This window comes from Acanthisitta chloris, unplaced genomic scaffold, assembly GCF_000695815.1.
Source record: "Acanthisitta chloris isolate BGI_N310 unplaced genomic scaffold, ASM69581v1 scaffold9519, whole genome shotgun sequence".
Taxonomy (NCBI): Eukaryota; Metazoa; Chordata; class Aves; order Passeriformes; family Acanthisittidae; genus Acanthisitta; species Acanthisitta chloris.
Window position 1 is genome coordinate 48,312 of NW_008692206.1, and position 27,288 is coordinate 75,599.

A 27,288-nucleotide genomic window follows, 5' to 3' on the forward strand; every position below is an offset into this window, starting at 1 on the left:
TGGTTTATGCTGTATAATTTGGCTTACACTGAAATTGTTCCGTAGACTTGTTTGCTTTGCTACTTTAAATATTCCAGTCGAAGCCACTGAAATTTTAGCTCCCTCATGTCATGCTGATTTCTGAGCCTGAATGATCAAATACACAGCTGAATGGAACAGAACAGCTCTCAGCAAGAGTATAAGTAAGGCTCTGGTTTACCTCTGGGTCATTAGCAAGATGCCTTATTCACTCTACCATTGCACCTTTAACTACTTCATTTGTGAAGGTTGTTTTCATCAGACCTTATGAAATTATGGATTTGGTCTGATGGTGCAGACTGGCAACCAGTCTAGACAAGGCTCTGTCTCAGGAAGATGTGACCAATTACCTTCTGAGAGGAAATGGAAGAAGAATCCTGGTATTGTTTCTCCTAATCCCCTCCCTGTCTCCCAGTCCTGCCTCTCCCACATTCCTCCTGGTTGCTCAGCTGCAGTGGTAGGTTGTACAGGGTTCAGCACTGCTCATGCCTCTCCTGATGGAGCAGCTCTTCTACAGCCTCCTGCTGAGTTATCAGGCCCATTTTCCCTTTCCTTTGTGGAGCACAGAGACCCTACAGCCACCATCCTTGCACTGCCACCCCAGCTGGATGTGACAAGGCAGGAGGATGCCAAGGATGGAACCATTGCTGTGATTTGAACAGGCAGTTAGGATCATAGAATCATAGAATCAGCCTGGTTGGAAGAGACCTCAAAGATCATCAAGTCCAACCCCAAAGGTTGAAAGTGTCTCCTTGTAGGAACTGAAGCCAGGAGTCCTACCTGAGAATTCAAAGCACTTATACTGTAGATCCATTCTATTAGTAATTTTTCCCCCTTTTTTTTTTTAAAAACTTTTTTAAATCTCTGGGGTTTAGGAGCAGATAATGTATATCTGGTAATTAGCAACCTCTCCAGGAAGCTGTGGGATGCTTGGGAGAACCAGGTCCTGAGATAGTCCCCCAGAGGCTGTGAAACCAGGCAGTGCTCTGCTGACCTTTGAAAGCTGCTGGTAGATCTGCCCAGTGCTCTCCTGGCCAGTTCCAGTGCTGTGAAAACAGAGAGCAAAGCACTGTGGATCAGGTGACTCAAAACCACAGCAGACATTGCTTTTGAAGCAGTACAAATCCCCAACGGGATCACACAATTAAAGGGGATTAAAGTCCTCATCTTGCTGTTGCTCAAGTTGCTGCCAAAACTTCTCTTGGCTGGTGAAGAAGAGGTTTGGCCTGGTTGGTGTTGTTAACCACAGCTCTCCAAGGGATGCTCTTTTCTTTGTCCAAAGTGAAAGCAGGAGGTTAATTCTGTGTGAATGCTGGTAGTGTCCATTAGTTTGTCTGGGTGAAGTCTGAAATATTTGATGCTGATCTATAACTCCCTTGGTCCCTTGAGTAGTGCTGGGCTTGCAGACAATCTCTTTGCATGTGACAGGGCAAGGGTTCTCTGAGCAGCTCAGGATTGCACATCCTAGAAGAAAGGAGAATGGGACACAAACACAGCATTGTCAGCAAAAAAAAAAAGCTTAATTTTTGATACAGTTTTGTCCTTGGTGTGCTCATTTCCACAGACTGAGAATTTCTTTTCCCTGATATTCCACAGGTTTAGGAAGGTAACAAGAGTTGTTTGATGATTCAATTCTACTTTGTATGAGCTAGGATTGCTGGAGGAAATGGAATTTATGTTCACAGATTGGAATTGATTTTTCTTTTTTCTCTTAAGGAGCTTAATTATTCAATATCCTGAGCTTTTGTCTTCTGAGCCTAGAGAGTTTAGGAGGCACCTCAATCAAATAGAAAGGTTTGCTCATTTATAACCTGATGTGCATTAAGGATGAATTGAATTAATGTGTTGTGAGGTCTAATCCTATGTGGCCATCTCTGGCCATACTGTGATTTGTACTCTTCAGGCCTCTTGCACAGCAGAGGAAACAAATAATTAAAACCACTTCCCCCTTTTTTTAAAAGTGATTGTTAAAATCACAGAGGTGTTTCTGTTCTTCTTTTATTATTTAAACTAGCTTCAAAAGTTTTGTCTGTACATTAGACATTAAACCCACATCGATTTGCTTCCTGAACACTAGTGGGATTTTAAACATCACTGTAGGTAGGAAAGTATATCCTCAGCACTTCTGTAGGCAATCTCCCTTCTCTTAACAGCAGCAGAATTCTGAAGATCAACTCTTTATACCTGCAGAGGCTTCACTTAACTCCTCTGAGCTACCAATTTGCCTCCAGCAGGACTCACTGTGGGTTGCAGGTTGAGTGTACTTCCAGGAGACTAATGAAAGGGGCAAGGAAAAGGATCCTTGTTGGCAGTTATAAGCTCTTAACAAACCTTCACACTGATGCCTATAGGAACTGAGCTGTTGATTGGCCACTGAAAACATCAGGAATCATTTTAAAGGAATTTATTTTCTTTATCTTCCTCTATGCCCTTGTTTGGTGACCCAGGAATTAATCACCCTGGTTTTGGGGAGCTAAAGGGAAGGATCTATTCTGATATCTCTCGTATCATTAGCCTTGTTAAAAACAACAAGAGGAGCATATGCTGCTTTCATTTAAAAGGGGTTGAACTGTGTCTGCTGTGAACATTATTCAGCAGTCCCAGGAGAAATTTCAGTCAGCCAGAATCCCTTCAGGGTCTCCTGTTGCAACACAGTCTATCAGAACTTTTTCAAATAGAGGCCAGTGCCTTTTAAGTACAATCCAGCTTTTAATTTGAGGAGAAATGGACAACGCAGCTTTTTGTTTCTGAAAATAATTGTACTTCTGAAAGATTTGTGTTTCACTGTAGAGTGACCGAGATACAGTAAAAGCAATGAGTGAAAAAAACCAACCCAGATATAAACCAGAGACACAGACTGTAAACATCAATGCTGAGGTGACAACTGCATGATCTAACACACCTTCACTTTGTATGTCAGCAGAACAGGTCATCGGAGGGAGTTTTTTCTGCAGCCACACCAGGGTAACGAATATGTGTTTATTCCCAGGAAACAGGATTCCGTCTGGACACTCAGAACTTGGAGTCTGGCAGGTTGAAATGCCCTTTTGATCCTCAGCAGCCATTTGCTTCGGTGATGGCAGGTAAGAAACCATCAGAGCCAGGTGCTCCTCTTAGATATGTGATGGCTTTGGGTGTGAGCCCAGAGTTGGAGGCTCAGCAGATGTCATTGCTGGAGCTCCTCTGGTATTGACCATGTTTCCAGTGCTGGTTTGGCTGAAGGAACCTTCAGTCTGCAGGCACCAGAGCTGAAAAGGCAGCAATGCAAACAGAGGCATTAGAATGGCTGTGAAGCCTCTGCCAGCCAGGCAGGAAGGTGATTTCATCCTCACCCAGTCATTGCTCCTTTAAGAAGACAACAACAAAAAAAAAAGAAGCATAGCCCACATGGGCTGAGAATGTTTGAAGTGCTTCTGGGCCTCTTTCTGCAATTATCAATATGTTCTGCCCTTTGAAGTCTGCTGACATGCACTATTTCCATAAATACATTTTTGAGGTTTCTATTGACTCGAGTAGCCACTTCTGAGGCTGGAGCCTAGGAGGCAGATAGTGCAATCTGCATCTCACTGCTGTGTGGGCTGACATTTGGGGCCAGGGAATGTCAGCTTGACCTCTGGATTTCAGATCACTAGAAGAGCTACTTTTGTCATGGTTTGGTTCCTAGCTTTGGATGATTTTCATTTAGCTTGTCCATCAAGCATCTGAATGCAAGATAAGAGTGAAGCCCCATGACGTTTTCATTTGCAGCCCCAGAGCAGTGGTGACAATGCTTTGAAGTATCACTCACTCTGTGGTATAAAAAGAATATGACTAATGTTCAGCCTTTCTTCTCAGATAATAAGATAGATGATTTGTGATTCTGACCCTACAGATGGGGCAGGACTTCCTTTATTAAAAACAATAGATTAAAGCCAGTGCTTATTCCTCTCAGGGACCCCTAGTACTATTTAATGACCATGAAGTCTATTTTTAAAATGGGATTCTAGAAACTTTAACTTCTGGTTTAACTTTTTTTTTTTCCTTTTTAAATGCAGTAGAACTCTGTGATTTATTACAGCATTGCCTAATTTCAGTAGCACTCTACTGCTTTGACTGCTCTGTTAAATCTTGGGAAATGAAGCTGTTGCCTTTTAGCTACCTAAGACATGAACTTTGCTACATAACAATTTTGGGGCTAGATAAAATTAATAGTCAGGGTATTCTAGTATCCCTTGTTCCACTGTGCTTGTGCCTTTCACTGTGTGAAGTCAAGTATTTCACACTGATGTACAAGGAGCAATGTAAAGAGTTAAAGCTTGACCAGCAAATGTGGTTTTGGTCTATCTTTGGTTGATTACTTTATTCCCCAATGTACTAGGAGAGCAGTATAGCTCATGGATAAGATGCTGCCTTGGAACTGAGTGGAGATCATTTCCCATCTCTGCCACTGATGAGAGGAGTAACCTTTGGCATGTCACTTCTTTCTGTCTAGTTTGTTTTTCAGCCAAATGGCAATAAATATTCCTTGTATCCTTCAGAAAACACTTTGAAATCAGTTATACATTTATGAGCTGAATAATATCTAGTTGCACCCTCACTCATATATGTAAGTTAACACAACTGAGCAATTTTCATTCTTTGTAGAAATATGTAATCTCTCTTTGAGTACTACACAACATTTGGCCCCGAGTAAATTCACTAGATAAATTAGAAAAAAACTAGTATTTTTGGCTGCAAAATCACCTGCTCATCATCCATCTTCTATTACAAATTACCACTCACCAAAACTGTTCAGGACATAACTGGAACTTACAGTGAGAGAGACCAAATGCTGAGCCAAGTGCTGAAAATGCCTTGTCAGCAGAGCCTAAGCAAGGATGGAGAATTGCTGTTAGCCCTTCAGATTTATCGATCACTGAGTGCCTGTCAGTTAGCAAACACCAATTACCCTGCCCATTCCTCATGATGACAAATACCTTTCAGAAGGCACTTTTGTTCCTTCACAAAGGAGACATGCTGTCTGAAAGATGTGCTTTCCAACACTGTCATGGAAATAATACAGGAGTAGCAATAATAAAGAGGCAAAAAGAAAGATGATGAATCTTTTTTGGATGAATAAAGTGCTTGCGGATCATGAATTGTGGGTTGGTTGTTGGTTTTGGGTTTTTCCCCCCCCTTGATCTTATTTTCTTAAGTGCATTTACATCTTTGGCAAATGAAAGCACAAACATCTCTGTTGAATGGTATTTATTCTGCTTTCACTCTCAACAAAAGCTTCTCTCGAAAAGATCTTGTGAAATGTTTCACCCTGGAGTATCAGAAAACCAGGAGAAGGAATTCTTGGAAGGAGATTTTCATGTGTCATGCAGCTTTTTATGTGATTATCATTTCTGAACATGAACATTTTTGGTTTTATGAACTCTAGGGATTGATTGTTGCAAGTAATTATAACACACTATACACCAATAAAGCTAATGAGTATTGTAAATCAGTGTTGTAAAGTGCACTATGTGGTTAAAAAAAAATTCAATGACATGCTTTCTTTGCCTTTTTTTTTTTTTTTGCCTCTAGGTGTACCAAATTTTTTTGTTTAAAGTACCAAGATATGAAGGGAAGCAGAAAATATTGTGCATTTCTTAGCATTTGCATTGTGTTAGAGATGTTAGTGCAGAGCAATGTGTTAGTAGAGAGAAGTGCACAGCAGTGTGTTCGAGATGTAGTTTCCTTGGGAGGCAAGTTCTGGCTGCCTTATTCTTGCAAAGTATATCATTTACTTTAGTGAGACCACTTGCTATGTACCAAGATATGAAGGGAAGCAGAAAATATTGTGCATTTCTTAGCATTTGCATTGTGTTAGAGATGTTAGTGCAGAGCAATGTGTTAGTAGAGAGAAGTGCACAGCAGTGTGTTCGAGATGTAGTTTCCTTGGGAGGCAAGTTCTGGCTGCCTTATTCTTGCAAAGTATATCATTTACTTTAGTGAGACCACTTGCTATGTTAAAATGATGACAATATTTTTCTAGCTCAAGCCCAAGAGCACAGAAGTCATCAGAGCCATGGCAAGCCTAGGACACAAGAGTTAGCTTGAATGGACAGATGGTCATGTCCTCACCATGGCCCCAAGTCCAAGGGGCAGGGTGTTCACACTGAATATTGCTCTGGGAGACCCACCTGGAATCCTGCACACAGCTCTGGGGCCTCAGCCTGAGAAGGACATGGAACTGTTGGAGCAAGTGCAGAGGAGGCCACAGAGCTGCTCAGAGCACTGGAGCATCTCCCTGTGAGCACAGGCTGAGGGAGTTGGGGCTGTTGAGCCTGGAGAAGAGAAGGTTGTGTGGAGAGCTCAGAGCACCTTGCAGGAGCTGAAGGGGCTCCAGGGAAGCTGCAGAGGGATCTGTGTTAGGAGCTGCAGGGACAGGACAAGGGGCAATGGGCACAGATTGAAGGAGGGAAATTGAGGTTAGATGTTAGGCAGCAGTTTTCCCTGTTCTGGTGGTGAGACCCTGTCCCAGGGTGCCCAGGGAGGCTGTGGCTGCCCCAACCCTGGCAGTGTTCACAGCCAGGTTGGATGAGCCTTGAGCAACCTGCTCTGGTGGGAGGTGTCCCTGCCCAGGGCAGGGCTTGGGGCTGGGTGAGCTCTGAGCTCCATTCCAACCCCTAAAAATTCTCTGTTTCTCTGTTTATATGAATACAACTTTTTATCCTTAAGAGCTCAATACCCATTAAAGCCTAGGGAATATACTTTCCCAAGTGTCTAAATGATATGAAAATTGGGCTTGGACTCCTTTACTTCTCAGGCATATAATTACAAATATTACCCTCATTCAAATGCAAGTAAATTCACAGAACCTAAACCCCCATGAAAATATAAGCTAATAATGCTTTAAAACATTAGTTCATAGACCAATGAAACACATGTGCTGTTCACCCAACAAAGCATCAATAGTTTTCTTTTTGTTTGCTCCACAGCTGCAGAAACCCTATTTCTTTTTCATTTGCAGATGAGTATCTCTATGCTGGAACAGCTTCTGATTTCCTTGGCAAAGACACTGCTCTAACACGTTCTCTGGGTCCTTCTCATGACCACCATTACATCAGAACTGACATTTCTGAACATTACTGGCTTACTGGTAAGATCCCAAACATATGCTGTTGTCATTTGTATTGTCCTCGCCTCTCTGAACTTAAGATCTCTTTTCTTATATAAATATGGGTCCAGCAACTGTAAATATAGATATTGTATCATGGTATCTTTGGATTACATAGGCTTTTTTTTTTTTTTAAGAAAAGGCTCAGTGGAACAAAAATGCACTTGAGAAAAGTCACAGAGGTGAAAAAGCTAATTAAGGAAGGAGTAGGAGTATAAGACCTAATCATACTTTCCCTATCTAATCTATATATCTGTATATAGTCCTGTAATTGGAATAATATCATGGCTTAAATGCTTTTATTTCCAGTATTATTGGAAGATTTTTTTTCGAGTATAAGACCTAATCATACTTTCCCTCTTTGATCTATATATCTGTATATAGTCCTGTAATTGGAATAATATCATGGCTTAAATGCTTTTATTTCCAGTATTATTGGAAGATTTTTTTTCAAACTCTTCTTTCTGATCCCTTGTTAAAAGCTGTTCTGTACAGTATGTTGAAATGACAGACTAGAAACTCCATGTCTTTAGGTAGGAGGTTGGTTTGGTTTTTTTCTTTTCCTTGTCTTGAAGGGGGAAAAATACCCTTTGTTACTGTGAGGATCATTTAAAAACCACTAAGGGCACACTAAAATAGCTTCCCAAGGAAAACACTGCTTTTCCTTGCCTGTTAGAAAACATTGTGAGCTAGTAAACCCTCAACAAAACTGGCTGCATTTGCACCCAGCCAGTCTCAAACCACACACAGAACAACATGGAAAACTTCACTCACAAGCTAACCCTGCTCAGTGAAAGCATCTCCCCTTTTAGCCATCAACTGTCTTCAAAGATGTGGCAACACTGGCCCTGGTTCAGGATGCCTGTGTGACTATTATGGGTGTGTTGGAGAGCCAGGGCCTGCTGACCACAGGGTTAAGTTGTCTTCCCAGCAGAAAACTTCTAAAAAGGACAATTTTGCCTCTTAACTCTTTGAGATCTTGACAAGAGGGAAGGTTCCTTTTTTCCCCCTTATTTATATTTCCCTACTCCATCTCTTCCTCCTTCTGCACTGTTGCCTTAAGTTTCTGTCTAGATGTAACTCCACAACGCCAGGATTTCTTCTGTGACATGAGGAGAGAAAGGAGAAGCCACTTGAAGTAATTTTTACCTTCCCAAATAGGAGCAGTCTCTGGGGGAGAGAGGAAAATCTCACACCTGACTCTGCTGACCTCTCCAACTTTGCTCTCCTGTGCTCTAAACCTTTCTGGTCCCACATGTGCTATCTCCTCTCTCTGGTTTCCACCCACCCCTTGTGCAATCAGCCCAGAACTGGGCTGGAAGTGATATGGTCCAAGCTAAGTCCTTGTAGCAGGAGGTTCTCAAAGTGTAATTAGCCATACAACTGCAGAGCCAGTTTTATCACTGACAGCCCACAGATGCTCAGTGTGGAAGGGTGGCTGGATAGCTGCTGTCCTAAGGGATGCAATAATATCCTAAAGAGAAAGATTTACTGTGATTTGGCCTTGAGGAACATCTGGTGTTATCATTACTAGAGATCCACCTTGACGAGCATTACAGGCTTCAGTTCCAGCCCAAAAGAACTTGTAGGTTGAATACTCAGTTCCAAACATTTCTTTATGTTATTATTGTCTCTTCAGGAACAGTTTGAGGTGAGGGAACAGTAGAAGAAAACAGAATAAGCAGTAGCTTTGTGAGGTGTTCATGCATTTGCCTTTGGAGGGTGGGTGGGGGTGTCTGCCTTTCTTCTTGCTTTCAAATTGATTCATGATTTATTCTGGTTTCACTTAAAGTGTCTGTATTTGTGAAAGTTTTCTAGTGGTGTATTAATATGTCTGGGCTTGAAAAACAGGTTTAGTGTGCTAGACTGTGAGGTGAAAATGACCCCACACTATATAAACACTGACGACCCCATATATTCCTCAGGTTTACCTTGTTTCCAGCCTTATAAAAACCCACAGCCACACTCTGTCTAAGGCTCCACATACACAATCCACACAGTGTTACACTGAGAGGCAGAGATGTAAACTAGGTGCTTTTAATATTTTGAAACAGTCCTTTTAAGGCTGGGGAAAGTTTGGAGTGCAACCCTACCCGATGGAATCATTTCTGCAGTAAGCCATAGGGTGGCTAATATATTCCAAGTTTATTGTGTAATGTTCCCAATTACATACTTCAGTGCTCGCAGCCAATATTGGTATAAAGAAAATATTTACTTGATTTCAGGTTTAAAACTCCCTTCTCATCTAAATCCCCTCTTCTCTAAATCCACCCCCCATTTACCAAGCATGTGTTAGACCTCCAGGAAAAGTTGTACATACTTGAATAATGGTACAATTAGAAATAAATTATTTCCAGGCATGACTCATGTTTTACTTTGGATAAGCAGAACATGTGTAGCTTGTTTTTTTTCCAGAGGGCTACAGAAGTTTTTTTTCTGTAATGCACCTTAATATTTTAAAAGTTTTGTCTCATTCTGTTTCTGGAAACAGAATGATCCTTTCCTGAAGGAAGGGAGGGAAAGACAAAGCCCAAGGGAAAAATGCGTGGGATACCTTCCAGTTTCTTGCAGGGCATCTCTATCTTGACTAATTAAGGCATGTCTTAATCTCAGTGAGTGAATAGCAGCTCCACAAAGGAGAAAAGGAGGAAGGCAGCTAATCTTTCCCATGACTCACACTCACACATGCTCATACTCCTGCACATGGTGGCACTGGAGCAGAGGAAGCTGCTCCTGCTCAGATGTCAGCCCTGAGCTGAGCCCTCAGGAGCTCCCACAGCCACTGACCAAAGCTGCCTCACCCATGGCCAGGGATGAGGCATGTGGGGCTGGAGGACTCTCTCTACATGGCAGAGCTGCCCACTGGGACTGAGTGCTCTGCATGACCCAGTGCAAAGGCAACTCCTCATGAGCTGCAGAGTGAGCTCAGCCCAGAGACCAAGCCAGGCCTGGGCTGAGCCACAGGAGTGTGGGCAGCAGGGCAAGGGAGGTGATTCTGCCCCTCTGCTCTGCTCTGTGAGACCCACCTGGAATCCTGCACACAGCTCTGGGGCCTCAGCCTGAGAAGGACATGGAACTGTTGGAGCAAGTGCAGAGGAGGCCACAGAGCTGCTCAGAGCACTGGAGCATCTCCCTGTGAGCACAGGCTGAGGGAGTTGGGGCTGTTGAGCCTGGAGAAGAGAAGGTTGTGTGGAGAGCTCAGAGCACCTTGCAGGAGCTGAAGGGGCTCCAGGGAAGCTGCAGAGGGATCTGTGTTAGGAGCTGCAGGGACAGCACAAGGGGCAACAGGTTCAAGTTGAAGGAGGAGAGTTTAGGCTAGATATTAGGCAGAAGTTTTGCCTGTTCTGGTGGTGAGACCCTGTCCCAGGGTGCCCAGGGAGGCTGTGGCTGCCCCAACCCTGGCAGTGTTCACAGCCAGGTTGGATGAGCCTTGAGCAACCTGCTCTGGTGGGAGGTGTCCCTGCCCAGGGCAGGAGTTGGGGCTGCCTCATCTCTAAGCCCCATTCCTGCCCCTAAAATTCTAAGGTTCCATGATCCCGTGATGCTCAGATACCCAAGCCCTGCACACAGACATGCTCTAAGCAGCTGCACATTCCTCCCTCCTTCACAGGAAGATAATTCCATAGCTGCAATGAGGGCTTCCCTGAAACACATTCAGATCTTTTTTTTTTCCCCTTTCATTTTTTTCACTGTAATTTAGTCATCTTTTCCAAGGCAAAGTCTTGCAGGCAATGACTTCTTTATATCCTGCTAACTTTGGAAGAGATTCAGCTCCCTTAGCTCTAAAAGGCAAAAGGAACCATCCTCTCTGAGCTCAGTCCTGTCACTTGTCTCTGTAATTTACTGAGAGGTGACACTTCCAGAGGGTGGCTCACCCTGCCTATTGTAGGAATCTGTCTTAAAATAAGATTATTTATTGTTGCTTTATCCCTCCCTGAGAGAGGACCTGGCTGAATGCATGTTAGAAACTTGACTTCTAGATGGTTAAGGCAAATGAGGTGAGCACAATCTTTTACATCTTATCATGCCACCTACTTCTGGCAGCACAGCCACACAGAGCTGCTACCTCCCACTGGTGTGGGTTGCTTTTGCATTTCTTCGTGTTCTGGGACAGCTACTCCTTTGCTGACCTCTTTTTCTGAGCCTTCCTTTTCCATAGGTTTTACTAAGACACACATGGTGTAAATTACTGCTGGTTTTAGAAGGGTGTGATTGCCACCAGGTAACCAAGACAAACATGACCTCTCCAGCCAACCCAGCAGTGAAGGACCAAGGGTATCATCTCTTCCCACTAGGCCACATGAGCATGTTTGAAAAAGCAGAAGCAGCACCTGAATGTGTTGTACCATCTATTGCCAGAGGTCATGATGACTTTAATCCCTTGTTTTATTACATACAGTCTAGCCATGAAATTAATATGTGGGAAAATCTTCTATTGAAGCAATTAGGGGAGGGACAACTGTGTGTATGGGAACACAAGCAGTGGGTTAAAGTCATCATTACAGACTTTTTTTTTCCCATGCAAAGAATCTGAAAGTCTAATTCATAGTTAGTTTAAATGCACTTTTCGATGTTGGATGGATGGATTAGAAGTGATGAGACAAAGATCTCACTAGCAGAACATAATGTGCTTTTCAGATCGTGATCTCATCCCTTAAATTGTTTTCACTTTCTTTGTATTCATCTCTTTTACAGTCTATTCTTGTTTGGATTTAACTTTCAACTTCAGTGTTTTCAATTGTGATTTAAAATTGTTAAATATTTGTGTTCCTTTAATTTGTTAAGAGATTCTTCTAAATCTATTCCAGGAATTGGTATGGAGACATTTGTTTTTGCATTTGGTTTGCCAAGGAAAGCAATGAGGTTTAATTTTATAAACCTTATATATTCAGTGTTTTGTTCTGTGAATGTGGATTTTAAAAAAAAGTGAATTTCAAAGCCTGTTATAGAAGTATTTCACAGGTTTTCCTATTAAAGCTATTTAGCTAACTGCATATTTCAGGAACCATACTGGAAGTGTATTTATGTATTTATTCATGCTTAGAGATCTAATCTTCAAAGTAGCCATACAGGCCCTGAGGGGTAATTGAATATTTTCCTGAGGCTCATTTTGAAATCCTGGCTTAAATTTATAGATCTTGATGCCTGCATCATTTCATTTTTCTGCTGATGCCATTCTCCAGTGTCACAGAGGTTGAAACTGGAAGCAGCACTGCTAGGGCTATTTCGGCCCATAAATTTATTCTGCTGTCACAAAGATGCACATTCAGCACTTAGAGACATCCCATTTTGTCTCAGGCTTTCAACTGCACTTTTGAATATATATATATATTTTGTTTAAATTTTTTTTCTATGATTTCTTTATATAGACCTAACCCCTGCCCTAGGCAGGGACACCTCCCACCAGAGCAGGTTGCTCAAGGCTCATCCAACCTGGCTGTGAACACTGCCAGGGTTGGGGCAGCCACAGCCTCCCTGGGCAACCTGGGACAGGGTCTCACCACCAGAACAGGCAAAACTTCTGCCTAACATCTCACCTCAATTTCCCTCCTTCCATTTGTGCCCATTGTCCCTTGTCCTGTCCCTGCAGCTCCTAACACAGAGTCCCATCTTCACTGGAAAGTGCAAGCTAAATGCAGATATTGAAGCAGAGATTGAGTTCTAAGTATTAAGATTTTACTTCAGATTTTTAACCTACTTTTTTTTGTGAATTTCTAGGAGCAAAATTCATTGGAACTTTTCCCATCCCAGACACCTATAACCCAGATGATGATAAAATCTACTTCTTTTTTCGAGAAATATCACAAGATAGTGGCACGTCTGACAAGACAATCCTTTCCAGAGTTGGGAGAGTTTGCAAGGTGAGGACTTTATCTTTTCATTATATTTAAAGGGGAAAAAAAACCCCCAACAAATCAGTTTGGTTTGCTTCTATGAGAAATTTGCTTTCCCCTTTGTTACCCAATGAGCCATCATAGTAATCTTTCTGATCATAAATGGCTGATCCATCTGAATTTTACTGTCAAAATAAAGACTTGATATTGACAATGTACCTTATTTTAAAAAGATAATATGCTTCTGTACTATAAATTCAGGAATGGAACAGTGATTTTCTTTGTTTCATGAGCTTTCAGTGAGGACTGATGTGTTAAAGTGGACCCCATGGCAAAGTATTTGGGTTTTCCTGGGAAGTAGGAATGAATTCAGGGATACACAAACCCATCCCTTCAGCCTAGCTCTGGACATCATTCCTGGGTAGTACTGAAAGCTAAAGTCAGTCATTTGTTTCTGCACATTCCTGATAATCAGTTGGGGTGAAGGGAGGCTAACAATGTAGATAGTTTCTGAGCTACACCCACATGTCCCTGGAGGTTTCCTCCCCTGGGAAGAAGTGCAGTCCTTGACCCATTGACCAGGAGGAACCAGACCCTGGGTCTGCTCCTGTGTAAAGAGGTCATTTGGCTTGTGTTTGATCTCCTTTAAACAATTTCTCTGTTCACTTTTTCTTTCATTCTGCTTGGGTTTGCCCCTTGTGAAGGATTTCTGCCTCTATGTTATATGCAGACTCAGGGTATCATGAGCTGCACTCTCTCTGGGGAAGCATTTCTGTCAAGGGCAGTAGCTTCCTCAGATGGTAACGAGAAAAAAACTCAGTTCCTGCACAACAGCAATCTGTGTAGTTTGCTGTTTAACAGCTTGATGGTTTTGCTGAAGTTTTCCCCAGTGGCAGAAGAGTCTATAGATATCTGTATCAGACATACTCTATCCATCCCCTGGTTCCATAGGACATTCTGTTCCTCCTCTCTGTAGTAACAGAAACAGTCAATGTAAGTGCTCCCATCCTTAGATCCTCAGTGAATCCAGGTACCCAGGAATCACTGCTAAAAGACAGGAAAACAAGACTTTAAAGCTGCCTTAATATTAGTAAATACAAGCTTTGGGCAAGTGTTTATCTCTTGGTGAACTGGCTGTATGAGCACCACCATCCCAGCAGTCCCACGAGCAGGTACATTGCTGTGATAATTTGTTCAGAAGCTTTCACTGACTTATATTTTCTGAGCAATGTGACTCTGCTGGCAGTGAAAAGTTCCTCAAGAAGCTTGAACATTGGGAAATGCAATAAGGTGTGTCTAGGAGAAGAGCAGCTAAGGACACTGAACAACAAGGAGTGGACACATGTATGGATATGTAAACCTACAACTGCTCTTCAGTCTAGCTAACTCCAAACTCCAGTGGAGATTTCAGTGGCCACAAGCATTTCACACATCTGCCCTTGGCCTAAAGTGTTATAAAAACCAAACCAAAAAACTCATTCATAAATCAGTTCTCTATCAGGTTTTTAGCCAGACGAAAGGATGGATAATCTTTAGCTGGTGTTTCACAGCGCAGTGATTAATGGCAGAATGGAAACACAAACATATATGATTTGCTGCTAGCCATGGCATTTACTGATTATAAGAAAGCACTTAATGCATTAGGAGAAATGGGTAGACAACATTTTCAAGCCAAAGCTCATGAGAGAGTGTGGTAAACTAAGATATATTAGCTAGAGATCTCCAGCATCCTTTACCTAGAGGAAAAAAAAAGGAGATAAGATATCATATAAAAGCAAATGTATGGTAAGGAAATCCTAATGACTCTCTGCAATCATACCTCAAATGAGGCTGAATTTTAGAGTAAACATGTTAAGAGGAAAAGAAAATGTCATGAATTTTATTTTAAAGAGTCAAAACAAAGCAGTGGGAAGTGATAAGCAAGGTGATGGTTATTCATAGTTCAGCACTGTCTCTGTTTGCTGAGCACTTCCCACTGGTTGCAGAATTCTTACAGATAATTCAGGCTCTTGTTTTGCTGTACATTGGTCTTGGCTACCTGCACATTAAAAAAGCCCCCACATTATCATGAAAATTATTACAATGAAAATAGAATTATTTGGGGCATTTGATATAAATTAAAATATGCAAATAGACTCATCTGTTTATGGGCTAAGATCTTCTGGATCTGTGCTCTGGTATGAAGCATCTGTTGTGCTTAATTGTCTCTGTGTGGGAACAAGGTCTTTGGTTGCAACAGCTGATAACACAATTTCTACTTGCACTGCCTCATTAATGTGACCTGTACTGCACAGAGTTAAGCCTTTGCCTTTTTCTTTGCTAAGCTGAGAGGAACAGTGGACAGGAGGAGCCTACAAACTTTTGAAATCATTTGCTTGGCATAAACAAGTATTTTTCTACTAGAACTCCATTGTTCTCTACCTCCCTGTGCCTTAGGGTTGCTGTACATTAAAGCCAGAGACACATGCTGAAATGACAACAGGCTTTGTTTTTAGTAAGGAGGTTAGTCAATGCAGCCTGTTCTTTGGTTAATTTTTAAGGCTTCAACAATCTGGTCTCTCACTGATCTCTCCCTTAGGGAAAATCTTCTCTCCTAGCCACTTTCAGACCAAGAAGGCTGCAATACTCTTGCTGGCAGCTCTTTGCCCAGAGTGAAATAGCTGTCACTTGTCCTGTTCATCAGCCCATGCTCAGCATCTCCAGGCATGTGCTGCACTAATGCTGCCACTGTAGCACTCCATAGCACTCGTTTAGCTTTACATCAGCTGCACTCTGTGTGTCACTAAGGGACAGCAGGAGAACTCAGGAGGAAGCACTTTCAACAGTTACTTTCAGATCCAGTTGTGTAATTTAGCATGAGAAATGGCATTTCCTGGTTTTGCTTTGTGGGAGGCAGAAAAAAAAATCATTGAGTTATCTGCAATACCTGATACTACTTATGGTATGTTCCTACTTACATAAAGTGCTATTTACTTTATTGAGCTATTTACTTTCTTTTCATGTAAGGCCATCAGTAAAAAGAATCATAGAATCATAGAATCAATTGGGTTGGAAAAGATCTCAAGGATCATCAAGACCAACCCTACCATGGTCACTAGCCCATGGCACTAAGTGCCACATCCAGTCTCAGCTTGAAAACCTCCAGGGATGGTGAATCCACCACCTCTCTGGGCAGCTCTATTTATCAACAAATTCACATATGCAGAAATAGAGCCCTAGAAAAGACCCAAATTTCCCTCCTATTTTCCTCACTCAAATAGAGAAATAAAATCCTATTATAGAGAAGGGCACAGAAAGGTTTTGGAAATGGTAAAAGGCTGTTGGGGCTTTTGTTTGTTTGTTATCTGTATAGAAACACATCTTTACATAGTTACAACCTCATTCTATTGGAATGGGGTGGAAATTAGCCAAAAGCAGTAGTCTCTGTGCTGCAGTATGAAAATCCTGTTTATTATTCCAGTGGTTTGCATTTGCTGTGTTATAAGCTTCTCTTTAATGGTTTGGGTGATGTATTGCAAAAGTTACAGCATGCAGTCTTAGAGACTGGTTTCTGAGACACCAACTGCCAAGAAATCAGGCTTTGGCCCCTGATGCTTTCCCATATTTCCCAAAGTGTTCAGTATCCAGAAGCAGCCTTTGTTCTAGTGGGAACAAGTGAGCTCTTTGTCTTTTTGCTTTTGGAATGTCCATCCCACCCCTATATATCCCATGCTGTACCTGGGGAGGAGAATACAGCAATTAGGCACAGCCCTCTTGGTTAAACTGTACTTTCTAAACTCACTGGAATGTAATCATTTGAAGAGCTCCTGAGTGGAGAGCTCTGGGCACACCCTGCATTCCACCTTTGGGGAATGTGATTGATTTCCAAAGCCACCAACATGAGCAGAGTTCAAGGCTCTGACCTTGCCTCCTGTCTGGTGCCCAAAGGCAATTTGTATTCCCACAATGGCAGGAGGGAACTATTCCTCTGTGACTCCAAGCTCAGGCTCTCTAGTGGGTTTTGCCACGGGGCTGCTTGTGTGTAAAAGTGAGGAGGTGTTTTTTCTTATCCTGGAAATAGTCTAGCCATGCCTTTAGTGTGACTAGGGCTAACTGGGTCATTAACATTATTTGTGTTTCTATATTGTGCAATGCATCACTGTGTAGATAATCCAAGCTGTCCTAGCCGTGTAAGACTTCGCCATTCAGCCGTGTTAGCTGGGGGCCCGGAAACGAAACAGCCATGTTAACATGCTCTCAGCAGGGCTAATTAGTCTGGGCTCAGAGCCATGCTCGTGCAGCTATCCTGCTTCCAGTTCTGGAGGCAACTCATTCCAGACAAAACTCACTGACTATTCCATGCTTACATACCTCCTTTGTCAGCATCAGATTGCCTAGCCACAATGCCCACCGTGGGCGATAATTATTTAGCTTGATTTCTCAATGATTGTGATTAAAACCACTCGTAAAAATTCATCCCTAGAAGAGTTTTTGGCCCTGGTTTGCCCATTGAGTGTATTTGCAGCAGTGAGTATTTCAGCAGCCAACTCGTCTTAGACTTCCACGTCTGATATTGGAATATTATGTGCCATTTGAAAGTCTTCAAATTCTGTAGAAAAGCAGATGCTCATCATGATGATTTCATTTTAAGGGCTGATGTGTTGGAGATGAGCCAGTTCCTTATAGTATCTGCTCCTAACTGTGATGGATTAAGAGATATAACATCAGGCTTTGTCAGGTCTTTTGGTCCAACTTTGCTTATTGGCAAGGGTAGAAGCATGAGGATAGGAAGTTTTGTATATTTCTGTCCCTCACGGGTGTGTTTCAATATGTAATTGGTGGGGTTTTGTTGAGGGGGGAAATCATGATTTACAGATGAAGCAGAAATATGTAAGTTATGCTTATATATAAAGAGGTGTGACTGAACTTTACTGAGCCTCAGGGAGAAGGTAAAAGAAATTGCAGTGTCAAGAAAGAGCTTTACAAAACTGTGGAAATGCAGCTGCATAACCTCTGAAGCAAACTCTGGAAATCATCCAGAGTTTGCAGAGAGCCTCACTGCAGAAGACACTGTCAGGAACCCACTGGCTCAGAAGTGGAAGCCTGCAGAGTTAATTGGAGTGGAGTTCCTATGTCTAATCCAAAGCCCCTGACTTCTGAGTGCTTTTGCTCAGATGCTCAAATATCTGCAAGAGTAGCAAATAATGACTTTCTAATTCTGAAATTTCCTCATGTGATAAAATTATCTTTCTGCCTTTTTTCCCTGTCAGTACATTTAATGTGAGACTTGCACCATGGTTTACAGTTCTGCCTTTGCTGTTGGTGATTGAGTACCTTGCAGCAAATGCAGATGCTTCAGGATTCTAATGGTCTCTCTAAGATGATAACCAACCTTTGTTATTTGGACTCATGCTGCTTCCAGCTCTCAACCTGTGGTGATCCCACACCAGTGGCTTCAGGCACTTGTATATACCCAAGTGAGAAAATTAATTATCAAGCAATCACTTCATTCAGTAAAGGCAGATGACTAATTTTTAGAGGAATACTCTTCCATCTTCAACCTAAATCACTCTCTGAAGGACATATTTTCCACTGTCTGTGAAGGGAGCTTTGCCCTACTGGCAACCAGCAGCAGGACAAGAGAGCACAGACTCAAGCTCTGCCAGGGGAGAGTTAGGTTGGAGATTAGGAAGAGATTTTTTGCAGAGAGAGTGCTCAGGCATTGGAATGTGCTGCCCAGGGAGGTGGTGGATTCCCCATCCCTGGAGGTTTTCAAGCTGAGACTGGATGTGGCACTTAGTGCCATGGGCTAGTGACCACGGTAGGGTTGGATTTGATCATCTTGGAGGTCTCTTTCAACCTGGTTGATTCTATGATTCCTGGAATGTGAAATTCAAGGCATTCTTATATAAGAATGGTAAATTCTGAGTGGCAAATTCAAGCCCATTTGTTCAGAAAGAAATCAGTTTATCCCAGTGCTGCTTCTCACACTGTTGCAGTTTCACAGTGCTCTGTCTCTTCAAACCATATCTGATCTCCTGTTTGACATTAATTGCATGATCTATCTGGTCACTTGATTTGCCTCTAGCTTTGTCATCAAGAATCTTACCTGTCATAACCTGAAGGTTTTGTTCTCTGTCTTTTTATATCCTTTTTATGTACCTAGATCATATAATTTCTATTAAAAATAAATGAAAATGTAGGTGAGAGATAGGTAAAGGCAAGTCAAACACGCTCAAATAAACTATGAACAGTTTATACTCAAATTTTAAGTAGATTTCCTTGAGAATTCCTTAATGCATTTTATTATTTCTGCCATAATCCTTTGTTCAATTCAAATTTCCACTGCAGCTGGAGTGAACAGCCTAATGATGGGTATAGTAGAATACATCTATTTTGTGGCAGACTTTGAAGAGCTTGGGGGAATATTCTTAGCACTAGCACACCTGTGGGAGGTAATCTTAGCAGGAAAAATGGCCTCGAGGTACAATGGAGCTTAATTTTACTCTTTCATCTCTCCCAAACCACATTCAGACTTCCTGTTGTCATCTCCCTGTCTTTACCTGAGCCTGTTAATTTCTGGCTTTTGTTTGGTTTGGGGTTTTTTTTTTTGTCATGGTATGTTTAGCAACAGTCCAGAATTTCTCACTGCTGTATAGTTAGATTTTCCAGTCTGGATCCCATCCAAAGATAATTTGGTAGAAACCTCTGGGTGTGATGCTTAAAATACTTTCCAAAATAAAAATCAGCATTTTCCAGAGTGAACCAAACAGTTCTGCACACTCAGTGTGAGTACACTGTCATTCTGAATGACATAAAACCAAGCCTGATTGAGGTGGAGGAGCTCAAAGCTAAACCAGTTTCCCTCACCCATAGTTCACACAGAGGGCTTGGCCACAGGAGATGTGGCCTAGTGTCTTGTCATTTTTGCTCTTGTTGCAATAAAGTTCCTTTCCCATTGTCTTAATGCCTAGAAAAGTGGGAATGCCCAGAGTGGCATCCTTAGCCATGGGTCTCAAGTCAGCCCTGTGATGTCCCTCTGGGGTCAGTGCTGTCCTTCAGGGATCAGTGCTGGGGCTGATACTGTTCCACATCCTTGTTGGAGACATGGACAGTGGGATTGAGTGGGATTGAGAAGTTGGGAGAAGACTGTTGGCTATTTCTCCATTTGTAAGGTCATCTAGAAGGGGATTTCTTCCATAATGTGATGCTTTGCTGCAGGGGATGTCATTTGGGTTTGGTGGCTTTGTAACACAGTTAGGCTCCAATAAGAGAAAGGCTTTAGGGCCTTTTGCAGTTTCAGCACTTTCTTCCCTCTGTTCTCCTGCATTTCCCTTTATTCAGGCCAGGAATTTGCTTTGGATGGTCCTTCTGCACATCTTGCCACTGGCTGTAATTAATAACCTGCTTCTAGAAATTCCACTCATTGTCTTGTTCTTTTTTTCCTTTTTTTTCCCCTTTAGTCTTCTTTGAGCTGCTGTTCAGGATAATTACAGTCTTTAAAGTTTTATGTATCACAGTGTTTGACATCTTTGATGTTGGCTGATTTTTCAGATAACTGCACTTTTTGTTCTAGGGCTCAATTTGTCACTGTTAGTTACAAACAAATAAGAGATTTAACCCCCCAAAGATGCAGATGTTCTTTAGCTTTGTTGCCATCTGTTTTCCTGCCTACTAGATTCCAAGACTAACATTCATGCATTTTAATGAGACTCCATTTAGATAATGTATAAGATACAATAGAAAATAGATACAGCACAAAGTCTTTCCTATAAGTTGCTTTTTAAATCACTTCATCACAGAGCAATATTTTTTTTCTGACAGCTTTATTTTCATGCTAACCTTATCTTTAACTAAGGGGTTTGAGAAACCTGTTGTTTTGCTCAGTTCTACATAAATTGCAGATCAGAAAATTGAGATTTCCATGGAAGTCTCCCAGGAGAGATATAGGATATGACCTTTATTTAATTCACAAATTTTATTTTGTGGCATTTAAACAGCATTTTTTCTGCCTGTCACAAAACCATACACTTCCCCATGCTCACTGAAATTGTATATCAGATATTTGTGTCTTAATATAGCTTGGTTGGAACCTGATTTCTCACACCAACATTTTTATAATGAGCTCATTAAAAAGGGTTGAAATTTCAGGGTTTCTGTAGAACAAAAGTCTCTCTGATTTATTAAACTCATATTGGATTGCTTCCCCATTTATCTAGACAACTTCTGTGTTCAAATATTTGTGATATTTTGGGCTAATATTTCCCCAACAGGTGACAGGTTGAACTGCCCCTCTGCTAGCTGACAATTATCTACATTTTTAACACAAGCCAACACAAGTAACCAAAGCTTTCAGGCTCTACTTTCAGCTAAAAAGAAGGTATTTCAGGCAGAAGTGTTGGTATTTGTCCCAGCTTGTTAGATTACAAAGCAGTAAGTGCTAATTAAAGCTTTATTTATATTCCAAATGAAATATGCAGCCCTAAGTGCCTTCATCTGTAGGGGAACAGAGTTTACTATAAACACTGCTAATCCAGGGTCCTTAGAAGTGATATTTTGGGAGTTAAGGCTTCACATGTCTCGAGGGTGCTTGGCTGTTACAAGGAGATTAGTCATATTTTTGGAATTAAATGCTTGCTCATGCTCCCTTCTCTCAGCACTTAGATTTATCTTGTCTTCTTGTCTCGTCTCCCTGAAATATTTAGCATGCTTTGCCATCAGTGCCAGGATCTCTTGTCAAAATCTTTTCACTGCATCCAGTTTGCCACACACTGCAGCAGGCTCGAGGCAAATCTCTGCAAATCAGTCCAGTGGTTTTCTTAGGATCCTATAACTTTGGCTTGAGCCCTTATTTCTGTTAACCTATGCCCTGACAGGACTTTGCTTTGGTGATTTTTCACTCCTCTGTCCATTTTTTCTAACCCACTGACTGTGAAACATGTACATATTATTATATCCACATCCTGCTCTACAACCAGCTCACAGCATTTCATCACAGAGTAGAATCATAGACTCATCAAGGTTGGAGGAGACCTCTGAGATCATCAGGTCCAACCATGAACCTGTCAGTGCTGGAACCCCCAAACCCTAACCCAGATCCTCCAGTGCCACATCAGACACCTCTGAAACACCTCCAGGCATGGTGACTGCACCACCTCCCTGGGCAATATCCCAGTGCTGAACACCACAACAGGGAAAACATTTCTCCTCACACCCAATCTGACTCTGCCCTGGCTCAGCTCAAGGCCATTCCCTCTCTCCTCTCCCTCAGCCCTGGCAGGACACACATCCCACACCTCTCTCCAGCCCTGGCAGGGACCCCTCCCACCAGAGCAGGTTGCTCAAGGCTCAGCCAACCTGGCTGTGAACACTGCCAGGGTTGGGGCAGCCACAGCCTCCCTGGGCACCCTGGGACAGTGTCTCACCACCAGAACAGGGAAAAGCTAATTTCCTAATATCTAACCTAAATTTCCCCTCCTTCAATTTGTGCCCATTGCCCCTTGTGCTGTCCCTGCAGCTCCTAACACAGATCCCTCTGCAGCTTCCCTGGAGCCCCTTCAGCTCCTGCAAGGTGCTCTGAGCTCTCCACACAACCTTCTCTTCTCCAGGCTCAACAGCCCCAACTCCCTCAGCCTGAGGATGGTTAACATCATGTCCTGGCTTGAGAGTGAGCAAATATGGATACACCTTAAATCCAGTGGAATCTTATACTTTCAAGCCCATAGCACTACTGCTTCCTTTGGGCACAGTATTTGGTTTGCACTACTCCCTGGGAGCAGAGTGGAATTGCTGATACATTTAAAATAAGCATTTCTGAAAATGCTGTTTTGCTTCACAACTCAAGGGTGGTAAAACACAAGTACATATCTTCCCATGTCTTGCAGAAGCTGAATGCCTGTGGTGCCAGGAGCAGGAGCTAGACAAGGGTCCTTTTCCCATTCCATCCCCATCACTTACTCCACATTTCCTCCCTGTTTTCTGATCCTAGCCAGGCAGTTAGAGACATCTCATCTGTTGTGCTGCTGTGCTGCATCCAGCAGAAATCAAAGTGGAAGCCCTGCAATGTGAGAATTGTTTAGCTAATCTGAATTGCCAGAGGAAGGAAAAGCTTAACACTTCTTGCTTTCTAAGATTCTTGGTTGCATCTTTGTGATTGTTTGGTTTGAACTACACCGCAAAGTTTATCTGCTGTGCCTTTGAACAGAACACACACATGCAGAGCTTCTTTTTTTGCTGTTGCCTTCAGGCTGCTAATTTTGACACCTTCATAATAAATCTGTTGGGTAGATGCAAAGCTTCAGGCTTGGCAGGACCTCAGGAAATCAAGAGAGGAGGCAATAGTTCTTGTAAGAGCAGGAGTTCCAAAGGCGATATGTGAACAGGAATCATTTCCAGCTGAGCTAATCTATTTAAAAGTAGCAAGTACATGAAAAGGGAAAGTGGATGGAGTACATTACCAGAGAAGTGTTACTCCTTGTGAAGTGATTTCAGCACTTAAATCCATCTTTCTGAATGCCTGTAATGTTTATGCTACAGCCCTGAAGGGCCAAATACAATCTCTGGAAATGACATGTGATTTCCACCACTCAGTGTTTCCTACTGGCTGGTTTTAAAACTTTAGAGTTGCAAAGCCAATCAACAAAGCAGTAATTTCTCCTAATGAATCTGAAGGGATTGAATATTTATGACCAAACGTGTGGTTATTAAATTTACAGCACTCAAACCCCCTCAGCTTCAGAATTTATAAATGAGAACTGTAGACACCTCAATGGGGTAATTCAGAATCTACAGCTAGGATACTACTCTTAGACAAAACATTTCTCTTAAGTGTTTGATTTCTTTGTCCTGCTGGAATATCATTGCTCTTCCAGTTTTCAGTATAGAAAAATTCTGGGCCTAAATAACTTTGTGGAACTTGAATAGATCTGTTATTTGGGGCCAAAGGGGACGCACAAACATAGAATCAAACAGGCTGGAAAAGACCTCCAAGATCATCCAGTCCAACCCTACTGTGGTCACTAGCCCATGGCACTAAGTGCCACATCCAGTCTCAGCTTGAAAACCTCCAGGGATGGGGAATCCACCACCTCCCTGGGCAGCACATTCCAATGCCTGAGCACTCTCTCTGCAAAAAATCTCTTCCTAATCTCCAACCTAACCCTCCCCTGGCAGAGCTTGAGTCTGTGCCCTCTTGTCCTGCTGCTGGTTGCCTGGGAGAAGAGACCAACCCCCACCTGACTCCAACCTCCTGTCAGGGAGTTGGAGAGGGTGATAAGATTTTGCATGTACTCAGTGAAAGGAGTAGCTGAGCAAACTCCTAGCTGCAGCTTCTTAAAATTTAATACTGTCTTCTAAAATCCAATACCCATACCTCTCTGCTGATCCAACTCAGTAGAAGGACACCTACCCTTCAGCAAGGTAAGTCAAATCTCAAGTGACCCTTTATAGGTCTTCTCTTTCTCCACTGACTAAAGGAAATTTGGGCAAGCATGCTTATGTTTTGGAAACCCATAGTAAAATAAATGAAAACAAATCCCTTTTGTGGAGGGGAGACTGATATTTCCATCACAAGTATTATTAAAATCATGACTGGTTTGCCCTGGAATGCATTTCTCTCTGTGCTATGTACACAAAGAAAACAATGAATATAGTTTTACTCTTCTGAGAAATCTATCCAAAATGTTCTGTACTACTATTTGGTTTGTAAAGAATTCTTGCAGGAATGGGCAGGGCTGAGGGAGTTGGGTTGTTCAGCCTGGAGAAGAGGCTCAGGGGTGACCTCCTGGCTCTCTGCAACTCCTGCCAGGGCTGGAGAGAGGTGTGGGATGTGTGTCCTGCCAGGGCTGAGGGAGAGGAGAGAGGGAATGGCCTTGAGCTGAGCCAGGGCAGAGTCAGATTGGATGTGAGGAGAAATGTTTTCCCTGTTGTGGTGTTCAGCACTGGGATATTGCCCAGGGAGGTGGTGCAGTCACCATCCCTGGAGGTGTTTCAGAGGTGTCTGATGTGGCACTGAGGGTTTGGGGGTTCCAGCAGTGACAGGTTCATAGTTGGACTGGATGACCTTTGAGGTCTCCTCCAGCCTTGATGATTCTATGCTAATTAGGAAATTTGAATTGCTCACTCTCTGAGATGAGAAATGTCTACAGGAACTACTTATAAGATGACTGTCCCACACTGTTTTACGAAAATATATAAATGAGGAAAAGACTTTATCCTCATTGTGCTATAATCAAACTGTGCAATCAGCCAGAAGAAGCACAGTCAATAATGTGCTGCCATTTGTTCAACATTTAAGTATTTGCATTTTTTTTTTTTGTTAGAATGATATGGGAGGCCAAAGAAGCCTAATCAACAAGTGGACTACTTTCCTGAAAGCCAGACTTGTGTGTTCCATCCCTGGGCCTGAGGGAGCAGACACACATTTTGATGAGCTGCGTAAGTTTGTTTACCTTTAATGGTCTATTTTTAATGTTAGTATTGCCTGTTAATTTGTTTTTGTCTCTGATTTTTAGAGGCATTATGTCTTGTTCTGATTTTGTTCCTCTTCTAAATAGTGCTAGTAATATCTCTGCCTGTTATCAGAAGACACTGATTATTACTAGAATTGATCTAATCAGCATTATGAGTCTTTTTCCCTTTTCCTCCAAAAGCTGCAAAGTGTAAAACTGATCCTGTATAAAAACCAGAGTATCTGCAAATGGGCACATTTCAGAATAGTAGCACAAATTCACATGGCAGAAATGAAAATTCAAAGAAAAGTAAAGCTTTCTTATTTATCTACAAATCCACAAATTATAAATGGTAAAAGCAGAAATATTCAGTGGTTGTTGAACTAAACCCCAAACGGTATTTTTCCCATTGCAGAAGATATATTCTTACTTTCTACAAGAGATGAGAGAAACCCACTTGTATATGGAGTCTTCACAACAACAAGGTATGTGCAAGTTTCACATTTGCCTCTGGAAACAAATGTTAAAGGTCTTCTTCAGGTCTTTTATAGTCCTATATATATTCAGGTGATTTATACTAGATCCTCATTCCTGGGAGCGGTTTAAGACTGCTAGAATAAAGCTTCCAGTATTGGAGCTATAGTCACAGAATCATCAGAGCTGGAAAGGACCCTTGAGGATCATCAGTCCAATCCTGCCCTGCACAGACATCCCTGACAGTCACACCCTGTGCTGAGAGCATTGGCCAAACACCTCTGGAGCTCTGTCAGCCTTGGGGCTGTGACACTGCCCTGGGAGCTGTTCAGTGCCCAAACACCTCTGGGGAAAGAAGAACCAGTTGCTAATCTCCAGCCTAACCCTCCCTGACACAACTCCAGCCCATTCCCTGGGTCCTGTCCCTGGGCCCAGAGAGAAGAGGTCAGAGCTGTCCCTGCACTTCCTTCCCTGAGGGAGTTGTATCCAGCCATGAGCTCTGTGCTCAGTCTCCTCTTCTCCAGCTGAACAGCCCAAGTGCCTCAGTCACTCCTCATGTGGCTTCCCCTCAAGGCCCTTCACCATATTCACTGCTTCCCTTGACTACTCTTCAAATCAATCCAATAATCAGAAAGAAAATAAATAATTCTTTCTTTTGTCTCCAGGACAGTGTAAATAATAACTGACAGCCACTAGAAAATAATGACAGTTTATCAAGTGGTCCCAACAGCTAATCCAGATTTCAACTGAGCAGAGCTTTAAAGTGTAAGAAGAATGACATTAAATATTTCCTGTTCTGGTGGTGAGACCCTGTCCCAGGTTGCCCAGGGAGGCTGTGGCTGCCCCAACCCTGGCAGTGTTCACAGCCAGGTTGGATGAACCTTGAGCAACCTGCTCTGGTGGGAGGTGTCCCTGCCCAGGGCAGGGCTTGGGGCTGGGTGAGCTCTAAGCTCCATCCCAACCCCTAAAATCCTATGATTCTCTGTTCTGTAGTTATCAGACCTGTACACATTGTTGTATCAACTCTCAGGTGCAGGATTGAGCCAAACCTCATTAGACTGTGCAATTAGTTCCATGGCTGAGGCACTCACAGGAGAGGAGTTTACAAGATGCACAAAATTCCTTCTTCTTTTCCAGCTCTGTGTTCAAGGGCTCTGCAGTCTGTGTGTACAGCATGGCAGACATCAGAGCTGTTTTCAATGGCCCTTACGCTCACAAGGAGAGTGCAGATCATCGCTGGGTTCAGTACGAAGGTCGCATCCCATACCCCAGACCTGGTACAGTAAGTGTCTCCTTAATTACATGCTTCTATCTTTTCTCAAAAGCAGTCATGCTTCACACCCCTCCCCTGGGTTGGTAATTTCCATTTTCCACTCAGGATGTTTCAAATTATCCTCTCAACTCTTTC

General features: G+C 42.5%; 1 protein-coding gene across 1 annotated transcript in view; it reads left to right on the forward strand.

Moving 5' to 3' along the window:
• LOC103809717 (semaphorin-3D) overlaps positions 1–27,162 on the forward strand; it is a gene marked incomplete at its 3' end in the record, with an annotated part of 59,661 nt that extends 32,499 nt beyond the window's left edge. Inside the window, exons 5-10 of the mRNA XM_009082573.1 lie at positions 3,008–3,101; positions 6,998–7,126; positions 12,863–13,005; positions 25,278–25,392; positions 25,822–25,891; positions 27,018–27,162. Of these exons, the coding sequence (XP_009080821.1) occupies positions 3,008–3,101; positions 6,998–7,126; positions 12,863–13,005; positions 25,278–25,392; positions 25,822–25,891; positions 27,018–27,162 (696 nt within the window). The remainder of the gene's footprint in view (positions 1–3,007; positions 3,102–6,997; positions 7,127–12,862; positions 13,006–25,277; positions 25,393–25,821; positions 25,892–27,017) is intronic.
• Between the last annotated feature and the right edge of the window lie 126 nt (positions 27,163–27,288).